General features: G+C 40.9%; 2 protein-coding genes across 4 annotated transcripts in view; one reads left to right on the top strand and one right to left on the bottom strand.

Moving 5' to 3' along the window:
- Nucleotides 1-9,714, bottom strand: part of Thap6 (THAP domain containing 6) — a 13,813-nt gene extending 4,099 nt beyond the window's left edge. Inside the window, exons 1-4 of one of the 2 annotated variants that reach the window (XM_013020239.1) lie at nucleotides 9,664-9,714; nucleotides 8,824-8,926; nucleotides 6,151-6,358; nucleotides 2,281-2,403 (exon numbers count right to left, since the gene is read on the bottom strand). In XM_013020239.1, the coding sequence (XP_012875693.1) occupies nucleotides 2,281-2,403; nucleotides 6,151-6,358; nucleotides 8,824-8,903 (411 nt within the window). In that variant the 5' untranslated portion in view covers nucleotides 8,904-8,926; nucleotides 9,664-9,714. Of the gene's footprint in view, nucleotides 1-2,280; nucleotides 2,404-6,150; nucleotides 6,359-8,823; nucleotides 8,927-9,355; nucleotides 9,425-9,663 lie in introns of those variants that run through there. The other variant, XM_013020240.1, reaches the window with a different exon arrangement.
- Nucleotides 9,715-9,794: 80 nt separating this feature from the next.
- Rchy1 (ring finger and CHY zinc finger domain containing 1, E3 ubiquitin protein ligase) overlaps nucleotides 9,795-12,749 on the top strand; it is a 27,179-nt gene continuing 24,224 nt past the window's right edge. Inside the window, exon 1 of one of the 2 annotated variants that reach the window (XM_013020238.1) lies at nucleotides 9,795-10,007. In XM_013020238.1, the coding sequence (XP_012875692.1) occupies nucleotides 9,918-10,007 (90 nt within the window). In that variant the 5' untranslated portion in view covers nucleotides 9,795-9,917. The remainder of the gene's footprint in view (nucleotides 10,008-12,749) is intronic. The other variant, XM_013020237.1, reaches the window with a different exon arrangement.

Raw genomic sequence — 12,749 nt, 5'->3', positions numbered from 1 at the left:
GAGGCCCTGGGTTCGATTCCTCAGCACCACATAAGCAGAAAAAGCTGGAAGTGGTGCTGTGGCTCAAGTGGTAGAGCACTAGCCTTGAGCTGAAGGACAGTGCCCAGGCCCAGAGTTCAGGCACCATGACTGGCAAAAAAAAAAAGAAAGATCAATAATATTTTAAATCTCTAGGCAGATTGATTAGTAATATTAAGAGAACAGAAACACATTACCAGAAATTATGAACAGTGAGAGACATGACAGCATTCATTGAAGGTATTAAAAAAATAAATACAAGCCAGGTGCTGGTGGCTCACATCTGTAATCCTAGCTACTCAGAGGATCTTGGTTTGAAGCCAGCCCGGGCAGGAAAGTCCATGAAACTCTTATCTCAGAAAACTACTCAGAAAAAGCCCTAAGTGATACTGTGGCTAAAGTGGTAGAGTGCTAGCCAAAAGAACAAAGAGGCACAGAGACAGCACCCAGAGTTGAAGCCCTAGGACTGGTAAAAAAAAAGAAAAAAAGAAAAAAACCTCGATAAACACAGAAACTATCTTAATCTAGAAAATTTGACAACTAAGATGAAATGGTCAAATTTTTTTGGAATTTGCAAGAAATTCCTTGGAAAGACACAAGCTACTAAAATTATTTTCTTATAGAGAAAACTAAAGGTTCAAATATCATCACTGGAAGAATATTTCAAATGTTTGTAAAATAAATGGTAACATTACACAAACTTTTCCGGAAAACCAAGTAGTTGACAACATTTTCCAATTCAATGTTGAGGTATTATTTTGTTATTGAAATCAAATATATTAAATACAGGCTAAATACCTCTTGAACATATAAATATTAAACACAAATTTAGTAAATTGAATCCAACAAGGCATAAAAGGGATAAAAAAATCAAGAAGTAAGGTTCATTCTATGCATAAAATGTTGGCTTAACATTGGAAAAAAACAATTGATACAACTCAGATTATTTATATCATCACTAAATATAGGAGAAGCATTTGTCCATTTCTGATAAAAATTCTCAGCAGTTAGGAACAGAAAGGTACTTTTAACTTTATAAAAGGAATTTATGAAAAACTCATGGCTAAAATTATATTTAACATGAAGAGATTTCCTTCCTCCTAAAATCAGGAACAAGACATGGAGATCTGCCCTCAATAATACTTATATTCAGCATAGCCACAGAGGTTCAAGGCAGTACTATAAAGCAAGAAAGAGGAATGAAAAGGATTAGAAAGAAAAAAATATGTCATTAATCACAGAGAACATGATAGTCTATGAGTAAAATCTGATTCTCTCCATAAAAACTACTATAATTAATATTTGATTTTGTAAATTGACAGACACAAGATCAATACACATCTCCACATTCTAGAAGCAAACAAAATACCATTTGTGATACCAAACACAAAATACTAAGTGATATATCTGACAAAGTAAAATACCTGTGTGCTGAAAACTATAAAACAATGCTGACATAGGTTAAAGATCTAAATACTTAACACAAAATGAGTTAAAATGCCAGCTTGTTTTGGTAGAAAATGGTAAGAATCTAGAATAGCCAACAGAGTTAAAACAAAACAAAACAAACCCCAACCTATAAGAAAACAGATTTATATTCTAGTTCTGGTTTTAATATGAATAAGCAATAGACAAACAGATCTAAGCTTGGATATTCTATGTTGTATGTGAGTTATACAAGATATTCTAAAGACATAGGTATATTTTATTAGATATTCTTACACAGAAACAATTTTTTTTTTTGTTAGTCATGGGGCTTGAACTCTGGGCCTGAGCATTGTCCCTGAGTTCTCTTCAGCTCAAGGCTAGCACTCTACCATTTGAGTGCCACTTCTGCTTTTCTGAGTGTTTTGTTGGAGATAAGAGTCTCATGGACTTTCCTGTCCTGCTGATTTTGAACTGTGGTCCTCAAATCTCAGATTACTGAGTTGTTTCTAGGATTACAGGTGTGAGCCACTGGAGCCTAGCAGAAACATAATTCTTACTAGGAAGAATTAACTATTATCATGGTAGACATATCCTTGAGAAAGCATTCTCCAAACTAATATGTAACTGAAGGATGAATTACTTATATACTGCTTTTGCATTCATATAAATTATAATGACTTTGAAAGCAGTATTTTTTCCAGATATTACAAATTAAAAAAAAACTCAAGCACTTGAATCTGTCATTTTTCCTGTAAGATTTCTACAAATTTGACCCTAAAGGAGTAGAATTATTCATCTTAAAGTATTAACAACTCAATAAATCATTTTACTTACAAAAATGAATTGGGATTGGAATTCTTCAGTATATGATGGAGCACCAACCTGATGATTGTGATTTGTGACTGGTAGGGTTTTGATGGTGAAGTTCTTTCTATAGTGAAGCTTTTCTCTTTTTTCCTGTTAAGAATATTTAGTAAAAATCATAGAGATACTTTATCCTTTCTTAAATTTTTAGTCCTTATTATGTTTGTGTAGTAGAAATAGCACATTTCTTTTCATGGAAATTGCTTTTAGATATTAGTAAATGCCACTTCGATTACTTTAAGAGATCTTCCCCGAACAACTCTAAAGTTCACTTTTTTTTTTTGCCTGTCCTGCAGCTTGAACTCAGGGTCTGGACGCTCTACCACTTGAGCTACAGTGCCACTTCTGGCTTTTTTGAATAGTTTATTGAAGATAAGAGACTCACTAGGAGTTTACTGACTGGGCTGGCTTTGAACCACCATCCTCAGATCTCAGCCTCCTGAGTAGCTAGGCTTGTAGGCATGAGCCACTAGCACCTGGCTTACAATTCATTTTTGAAACACAAATTGAAGAGTGATAATGAGAAAGGATAGTCTGATCTGCAATTGAAAATGCAGTTACAGTTAGTGGTCGAGTGCTTGCTTAGCATGCCTGAAGCCCTGGGTTCGGTTCCTCAGTACCATATAAGCAGAAAAAGCCGGAAGTGGCACTGTGGCTCAAGTGGTAGCGTGCTAGCCTTAAGCTGAAGAGCTGAGGGGCAGCACCTAGGCCTGGAGTTCAGGCCCCACGACCAAAAAAAAAAAAAAGTTATATCTTGTATATATAATAAACCATGGTTGGTTTCTCTCAAATGTCTGGCTCATAGAGCTGCAACATAATATGATAATGTGTTGCTTGATAAGAAGTACAGATGCACGGGCCTCTGACCAAAACAGAATCAAATTCAACTTCATTCCTCAGGCAAGTTCTCAAGGAGTGGGGCACATGAGTCTATCTTTTAAATAAACACTGAAATAAATTCTTTGTTTGTTTGTTGTTGTTTGTGGGGCTTGAAGTCTGGGGCCTGGGCCTCAGCTCTTCAGCACAAATTGAATGCTCTACCACTTGAGCAACAGTGCCACTTCTGGTTTTCTGGTAGTTTATTGGAGATAAAGAGTCTCATGGATTTTCCTGCCCAGGCTGGCTTTGAACTGTGATCCTCAGCACTCAGCCTCCTGAGTAGCTAGGATTCTAGGCGTGAGTCACCGGAGCCTGGTTTAATAGAAATTCTTATATAGCCTAAAATTTGTAGGCCATTGTTGTGAAAAATATTCAATGTCATGGACAGGAGTAGTTAACAGTAGACTAAGGAGTCAAAAGGCCTCATTTGAATCTGGCCTCTGACATTAATAGCTGTGTATGCTGGACCTCAGACCTCTTAAATCAGGAGTAGAAACTGTTTTCTGTGGCAAGGGCTATTTGGGTATTTATAACATCGTCTGAAGGCCGTACAAAATTTTCAATACAGACAGAGGATCATGGGCAGCCATCATGGGCATATGTGTCTGTCCTATCACACACTGACTGGTTTTGTAGGGCTTATAAGGCCATAGGGCTGGGTGCTTCCCACCCTGCTTAAGTAATAAAAATGAGAAGAGCATTTACCTCATATAGTTGTTTCAATAATGAGCTATTATGTGTGTACAATGCTTATAATGCCCAAAACATAGCAAGTTACTACCATCAATGTAAAAATGTAAAATCTAGCCGCGCTCATGGCTGGCAGTAGAATGCTAGGCTTAAGCTGAAGAGCTCAGGGACAGCACCCAGGCCCAGAATTCAAGCCCCATGACTGACAAAAACAAAAAAGCAAACAAAAAAAAGTAAAACCGGAAAAAGCAACTAAGGCAAAGATTATACAGTATAATTCTAATATTATAAAATTGTCTACATAAATATTGATCAATTTATATAAAACATACAAATCATTAGAAAGCTGTATATGGAAGTGCACACAGTATTAGCTCTGCATTGGCCTATTATTTTTATTTTTATTTATTTATTTATTTTTTTGGGTCCGGTTGTGGGGCCTGAACTCTGGGTCTGGGCACTGTCCCTCAGCTCTTCAGCTCAAGGCTAGTGCCCTACCACTTGAGCCACAGCGCTACTTCCGGCTTTTTTCTTTTTGCTTATGTGGTGCTGAGGAATCGAACCCAGGGCCTCATGCATGCAAGGCAAGTGCCCTACCACTGAGCCAACTTCTCAGCCCCATTTTATTTTTAATTCTATTATCCAAGTTCTTTTTTTTTTTTGGTCATTCATGGGGCTTGAACTCTGGGGCTTGGGCGCTGTCCCTCAGCTCTTTAGCTCAAGGTGAGTGCTCTACCGCTTGAGCCACAGCACCACTTCTGTTTTTCTAGTGGTTTATTGGAGACAAGAGTCTCATAGCCTTTCCTACCTGGGCTGGCTTTTAACTGTGATCCTCAGATCTCAGCCTCCTGAGTAGCTAGGATTATAGGAGTGAACCACTGGTGCCCGGCTGTCCAAATTCTTATAATGAAAAATTTGTTGTAAGGAAATAGTTCTGCTTAGTTATGCCCACATTTATTAAGATCTTCCTTACATTACAGCTAAATACTTTACTGGTAGAAAAAGAATCCTTTAAAGCTAATTTCAGAGAAACTGCACATTTACTGATAGGGAAGAAAGTGAAGTGGTCTTGACTTAATCACTTAGATACTGCATGAGTGACAAAGACAGCTGTAGTAGGTACACTTCTAGACCACTTCTCGTGCTTATAACTGTCAGGAGGACATGATCTTAATGTTGGCTCACCTTAGGTTTTCCACATTGGAATCCATCAACCAGTCTACAGTTGCTGGATGCGAGTACATGCTTAGATATATGAAGTTAAAGACAGACTGAGGTAAAGCAGCCAATCTATGGCACTATTACTGAGAGAAAAAAGAATTCAACTAGGTTTACTTATTCAACCTTTCTATTTTATTTTCTTTGGCCTCTTTTGTGATGGTACTAGGGCTTGAATTCAGGGCCTGGAGTGCTAGCCCTTAACTTTTTCATTCAAGGCTGGTACTCTATCACTTAGAGATGAGAACAGTCATGAACTTTCCTGTGTAGGCTGGCTTTGAACTGCAATCCTCAGATCTCAGCCTCTGGAGTAGCTAGGATTATAGGCATGACCCACCGGCTTCCCTTTTCTTCCCTCTTATTCATATTTTCTCTTTCAGTTTTCTGTCTTTTGGTCCTACTACGTTTCAAACTTGTATGCATGTGACTGTTCTTAGAAGTATACTTTCGTCCTATCGGAACCTTAGCTCTTGAATTCTCAAGAAGCCTGGCATCCTAGAACTTCTGTTCAACCTTATGTTAACTTCCAGTTTCTTTCTTTCTTTCTTTTTTTTTTTTGTCGGCCATGGCACTTGAACTCTGGGCCTGGGTGCTGTCCCTCAGCTCTTGAGCTCAAGGCTAGCACTCTACCACTTGAGCCACAGTGCCACTTCTGGTTTTTCTAGTGGTTTATTAGAGATAAGAGTCTCATGGCCTTTCCTACCTGGGCTGGCTTTGAACTGTGATCCTCAGATCTCAGCCTTCTGAGTAGCTAGGATTACAGGCGTGAGCCACTAGCTCCTGGCACCTCCAGTTTTTAGACACAAATCTTGTTATGTCAATTCCTAAAGTCAATCCACTTTATAAAACCTTAGTAATGCACCAATGTTTCTGAGCAGTTACTGGTAAAATATTTGTACATCAGAACTAAAACTTATATATATAAAAGCTTAAAAGAATACACTTCAAACTAGTCAACAAACAATAAAATATAGCCAAGGGTACCTTGCTGGAGATTCTTCAATGTACCACAGAAAGTAAATATTGACAGTAAGTAGTACCTGATAAACAAACCTGTAAGTGATATGGGGAATCAAAGATAGAAGGGATGACTCCAGGTTTTAATTTAATATTTGGAGCACTTCTGTCAAAATCTGTCTTCTTAAAGTGTCTCGAACACAAAACATCTCCTTTTTTAGGCTCCCAAATGCCTGCAGCATTCACATCAAGTCTTTTCATCGCTAATACCCACTTTCTTTTGATGTTTTCATCTGTGGGGAATCTAGAAAAAAATTAAATATTTAAAAACCAGATACTATTCATATATATGTAAATTAAGTATTTTTTGTATGACTGGTCTAAAACGATTCTTTTGGGAACTGTGATATTCAGAAAAAATATAAATCCTTCTTGTGTAACTTGGTTTTAAAAGTCAGATTTCTTTTTGTGTTTTTGCTAAGTACTCTTTAGACATTTAAATTCTTTTCATATTATGGAAGGAAATCACCAAGAGACATTTCTCACCTTAAGAATACAATCCAAAAAAAAAAAAAGAATACAATCCAGGGGCTGGGAATGTGGCTTAGTGGTAGAGTGCTTGCCTAGCATGCATGAAGCCCTGGGTTTGATTCCTTAGTACCACATAAACAGAGAAAGCCGAAAGTGGCGCTGTGGCTCAAGCAGTAGAGTGCTAGCCCTGGGGGAAAAAAGCTCAGGGACAGTGCCTAGGTCCTGAGATCGAGCCCCTGAACTGGCAAAAAAAAAAAAAAAAAGGAATATAATCCACAGCTGGGCATTGGTAGATCATATGTATAATTCTAAGTATTCAGGAGGTTGAGATCTGAGGATTGTGGTTTGAATTCAGCCTGCACAGGAAAAGTCTGTGAGACTCAAATCTCCATAAACTACTCACAAAAAGCCAGAAGTGGCACTGGATCTCAAATAGTAGAGCACTAGCCTTGATCACAAAGAGGCTCAGTTGCTCAGGTCCTGAGTTTAAGGCACAGGACCAGTTCCCTCCTCCCTTCCCCCCCAAAAAAAAATCCACAATTGAATGGTTTCCTTCATCTATAGATGGCAAAAGTTATCATTTGATTTTTTTCTTATCTGAGGTGATGGCTGCAGTTAATACACAGCATGTTAGACATGCCTAGTGAATGAATGCCTTCAAGAGCTGCAGAGTCCTGAGCTCTGGACACAACTATTTTGAAGATCTGGAGGTCAATAACTATCTTTCTCAATTTTCTAAGCAGGTGTAAATCTTTTTTGGAATGTGGTAGAGTATATACACACTCACTTTTTATTTCACATATTTAACAATGTGGCTTGCAGATCTTTATCATATAATAGAGTGCTTGGTACAAAATATGTAGCAAAAATGAACACTTATAAATCCCATTCTCTCCTAAGGCTATCAGGGGACTGGCTAAAATACTAAATTAGGAACATCTTGGCTTATCTGCATTTTTAGCTAAATAACTCATATTTCACAACATGTGCTTGATACATTTCTAAATAGAAAAGACAAGTAAATATATGAGCAAGGATCCTTCAGATTGTAATATGTGTGTGTGTGTAAACAACACTGTTTTCTCAAGAAAGAAGATACAATGTAAAAATACAAAGTAATAATGATAGCAAACAAAAGATTTTTTTTTAGAGGGGGTACTTGAGTTTGAACTCAAGCCATCAGGCTTGCTAGGCATGTGCTCTACCACTTGAGTGACATCTCCAGTCCTTTTTGCATCAATTACTTTTCAAGTAGGGTCTAGCTTGTTTTATCCTACCAGGCCTGACTGAGATCCTCCAACTTAGACCTCCCATCTGGTTGGTAATGACAAGGCACATGCCAACATCTTGGAGGCTCATTAACCACCATCTTCCTCAGCTTTGTCAATTTAACAGTTGGGATTATAGGTATAAACTACCCTACCCAGCCCCGAGTTTGCCTTTTGTTGCTATTAGTCTTTGATTACTTGTCTGGAATCTTAAAAACTACACACATAAAAGTATCATTGTAACTGGGCCCCGGTGACCCATGCCTGTAATCCTAGCTACTCAGGAGTCTGAGATCTGAGGATCATGGTTCAAAGCCAGCCCGGGCATGAAAGGCCATGAGACTCTTATCTTCAATAAACCACTAGAAAACTGGAAGTAGAGCTGTGGCTCCCACTGGTAGAGCGCTTGCCTTGAGCTGAAGAGCTGAGGGAAAGTGCCCAAGCCCAGAGTTCAAGCCCCAAGACTACCCAAAAAAAAAAAAAGTATCATTGTCACTTGAAATTTAACAAAGAATTTGTTGAATGGGAACTTCTTTGTACAACTACTTAAAGATAATAAAAAATTAAAAAATAAATTAACAAAATAAAATAAAACAGAAATTTAACAAATTAAACAAATTTATAAAGTACTTGAGGCCGGGAGCTAGTTGCTCATACCTGTAATCATAGGTACTCAAGAGGCTGAGATCTGAGGATCCCAGTTCAAAGCCAGGACAAGCAGGAAAGTCTGTGAGACTCTTATTTCCAATTAACTACCAGAAAAACCAGAAGTGGTGCTGTGGCTCAAAGTGATAGGGCACTAAAATAGGGCACTAGCTCAGGGACAGTGCCTAAACCTCGAGTTTGAGCTCCATGACCAACAACAACAAAAAGTACTTGAGAACTTAAGTTCAAAGCTGAAGAGTTTAGCAGAACTGTTCACTTTTTATGAGAGTTAAAAGTTCTTGGCTTAATTATAGCAAAGTCTTACACATGAAATGTCAGTCCTTTTAACTTGGAATTTGGCAAACAGCGAGAAGCACATCCAATGGCCGAACAACATTTCACCATGGTTTTAGCAACTCATAACAGAGCTGAAAGAAAATTAAAATAGGAAACTATTAGTAACCTCAAAGCTAAAGCCAAGGACAAGCCTGTAGTTTAGCCCATAGAATTTCCTAAGGATATATTTGGCTATGCACCTTGAGGTGTAAGATTTCAATTTCGTAGTGCATTTCCCTTCCATCTCCAGGTAGTAGATTCTCTTTGTGACAGGACTGGGTGCACTAACTCCTTGAGGCATACCATCTGAGACTCATCTTTCACAAGTGTCTGCTGTCCCCGGGGAAACTTTTCCCTTGACACTTAAGATGGTCAGATCCCTTCTAGTATCGGTTCTCTCCGAATACACTGGTCTTTATGAGCATTAATCCCAGCTGTAATCTTAACATTTACTGCAGTGAGGTCTCTGATTAATGTGAGTTTCATAGAGTATGGAAAGCATTCAATTTCCCCCCCCTCACTTCTTGTCCTCACGGCTGAGTTGATGGGTAAAGGTTAGGATATACTTTGACTGGGGGACTGGGAGGTGAATGGGTGGTGAATGGGAGGCTGGTGGCAGGCTGCAGGCCCGCAGGGCGGCAGGCTCCGCCCCTTTTCTTCCGGCCCCGAGGCGGGGGTGGGGCCGTCACTCTCCCGGCCGTAGCGGTCAGACCCACACTTCCGTAAGAGGTCGTCGGGCACCTCCTCCTCGTCCCGAAAACACCCACGCTCCGGGATCCGGGATGGCAGCGATGCTGGTGAAAGAAGAACCAACTTAAAGAGTTATTACCGTTCGCAGCGACCACGGAGATTGGCGTCCCCGGCCACTTCCGTCTCGTCGCCCCGGGAACCGGATATCCGGTCGCCCCGGGTCACGTGCTCCGCGGCCATTCCGGCCGGGGTAGCGGCGGCACCGTGGCGGCGGAGGGGGAGGCGGAGGGGGAGGCCGAGGCCGAGGCGGGGGTTTAGAGCCGCGCTGCTTCCTCCGGGCGTGGTTTTCAACCTGGGGGAAGGGTCTTTGGAACGTGAGGGGAGGTGGAGGCGATGGCGGCGGCGACGCGGGAAGATGGCGTCGGCAGCCAGGAGCGCGGGCCTCGGGGCTGCGAGCACTATGACAGAGGATGTCTCCTGAAGGTGACGACTGCCCTGGGCCCTGTCCCGCCCGCTCCCTTGCGGGCCCGGCGGCGGGAGGACCGGGCCAGGTGGTTAGGCGTGGGTTTAGCGAGGCCAAGCTGTTAGGGTCGCTTCCCCATCTGGAACCGGGGTCCTCTGACCCAGAGCCTTGGGGCTCCTCCCGCCTTTGCTAGCGAAGCCTTGTTGGGCCCGAGCTTGGGCACGCACCAAGTCACTTTTTATCGGTTCGTTCGCCTGGCGCTACTGCAAGGGAGTTGTGGTAGAGCCCGGCCTGCTCCAGGCCTTTCTGTAAGATTGCTTTCAGAGAGTTCTGATGGAGTAATGGAGACTAGGAAAACAATTTCAGCGCCTGTAGTCAACAAATCTTACAATCCCTGCCAGTTTTCAGTTGAATCGGTGCATATGTCCAGACCTGTCAAGGAGAAAACTGTTGAGTGAAATGGAAGACCGTAATGTAATTGTCATTAAATTAGAAGAATGTCTGGTATATATGTGTTTTGTTGCTTCTTTTGACAGCATTTCCTAGTCAATCTAGGGTGCTAATGGGCCCTCATCCAATTTAAAGTTTCCTGCTTTTTTTTTTTTTCCTTTCAAGAAGCAGTATAAAGATTTGCTCACAAAGCCTGAGATTTGGATTGGGTTGTATTTCGCGAGTGTGCTAAAGATTTAGGATGTCCTGGCTTTATTTCCCAGCAGCCCATCATTCTCCCCCCAAAAGAAAACCAGCAAGCTTCGGTTTTGGGATCCTTAAGCCCTATCCTCAAATCTTAGACCTGCTCTTTAATAGTTATTTGATTTTTGAACAAGCAACTGTTTCAGCGCCCATATATAAACTTGAGACCCCTGAAATTCCTATTTCATAAAAATAGGATTGCACATGAAAATCCATTTGTACTGTTTAGCAGGTATCCATGAGTAGTAAATGTTAACTACAACCACCACCATCATCGTTATCCTGATTTTTTTTTTTTGTTGTTGTTGTCTCCCATTTACTAGTCACTGGTCTTTACTAATTAGAAGTGGTAATCTCAGGCCTGTAATCACAGTCTAATTTTTTTCTTTTTTCTGTAGGCCAGGGCTTGGTGAGCATTGATTGCTTCACTGCACTTGCATGAAGCTCTTTCGAAGTTGGTCATTCGCCAAATGTGTAAAGAATTAGGATTGAGCTGGGTGGCTCATGCCTGTAATCTTAGCTACTCAGGAGGCTGAGATCTGAGGATCGCAGTTCAAAGCCACCCCGCTCAGGAAAAGTCTGTGAGACTCATCACCAATTAACCACCAGAAAACTGGAAGTGGCGCTGTGGCTCAAGCGATAGAGTGCTAGCCTTGAGCTGAAGAGTGCAGGGACAGCACCCAGGCCCAGAGTTCAAGCCCCACAACCACTCCCCCCCCCAAAAAAAAAAGGATTGAATGCTATCCTTACACCCTTAAACTTGAGGTCTGAAACTGAATTTAACATCTTGCTTTCCTTTTTCCCTCCAGAGAAGAAAAAAAAAAACATGCACACCAAACAAAACAAACCCCATTCAACTAAATCTGTTTCATAGCATGTTGACTCATGTCCCTGACTGTCACTTTTCTGATTTCTTTCCTGCCCCTTCTTCAGCCAAGTGAAAAATTTCAAGGAGGAAGTGATGACAGCTGTGCAGCTGTTCATGAACTGAGAACTGACCATTGGATTTGGCAAGGAGAGTTACTAGTGATCTTGACAAGGGTCAGAGGAGAGATCAGATAAAGCCTGATTGGAGTGAATTGTGGCTTAGCACTTGCAAATTTTTGGAGTTTCAATGTAAAGGAAGAAAAAAAATGACATCATTGCTGAAAGATGTAGAATCATGAGATTATCCCTCCTTTTCCTTAAGATAGGTTTTTCAGTGCTTTTCCATATTCTTGGAATGATCCGATAGAGTGAGAGCATGTTGTAATGCAGGAGGAACAGGGAAAACTAGGGGTAGAGTACCTGCCCTTGAATAGTCAAAGGGGTGAGGTCCAATGTCCAAGTGGAGGAATTGTCCTTAGATACAAGAATGGGCCAACTAGTTCTTTGTAAAAGAAGAGAATGTAGGGGATGAAGTATATTTGCAAGTAGATCGATATTTGTGGGAAGAGTTTTTCTTTTGATTTTTCAATTTTGATAGGCAAGCAAGATAGGTCAAAGTGTTAGGAAGAGATGTTAGAGTCTTAAAGAAGGAAGAAGTGAAGTGATCATCCAGATCTTACATCTTAGACTGTAGAAAAATGAGGGAGTTGACTAAGGAATTGTAATGAGTCTACCTTTTATGAGTGGTTATCACTTAATAGTAAGATCTGACAGTATGGTGGTCTCCCTGCCCCTCCAGTTGATAGGAAGAGAGTTGGTTCAAACAGGGATGGAATTTTGGTAGTGAGTATATGTAGAGGGAGAGAAGAGGAAGGACGGTATATGAAAGGGAAGAATTAGTTTAACCAGGGATGGGATTTTGGTAAGTGAGTATATGCAGAGGGAGAAAGGAAGTATGATATATGAAAGGGAAGACTTGAGCTGAGGGCTGATGGCTCAGCTGGTGGCTGTGATCTGAGTATTGCAGTTCAAAGCCAACCTAGGCAGGAGAGTTCATGAGACTCCTATCTCCAATAAACTACTTCAGAAAAAGCCAGAAGTTACTCATGGCTCAAGTGCTAGAGTGCTAGCCTTGAATACAGTCTGTCTCAGGGACAGAGCCTGGCCCTGAGTTCAAGCCCCAGGATCGGCCCCCCCCCCCC

The sequence above is a fragment of the Dipodomys ordii genome, unplaced genomic scaffold, assembly GCF_000151885.1.
Source record: "Dipodomys ordii isolate 6190 unplaced genomic scaffold, Dord_2.0 Scaffold49, whole genome shotgun sequence".
Taxonomy (NCBI): Eukaryota; Metazoa; Chordata; class Mammalia; order Rodentia; family Heteromyidae; genus Dipodomys; species Dipodomys ordii.
The sequence above is the reverse complement of the archived record's forward strand: the minus strand, read 5'-3'. Positions and strand labels throughout refer to the sequence as shown.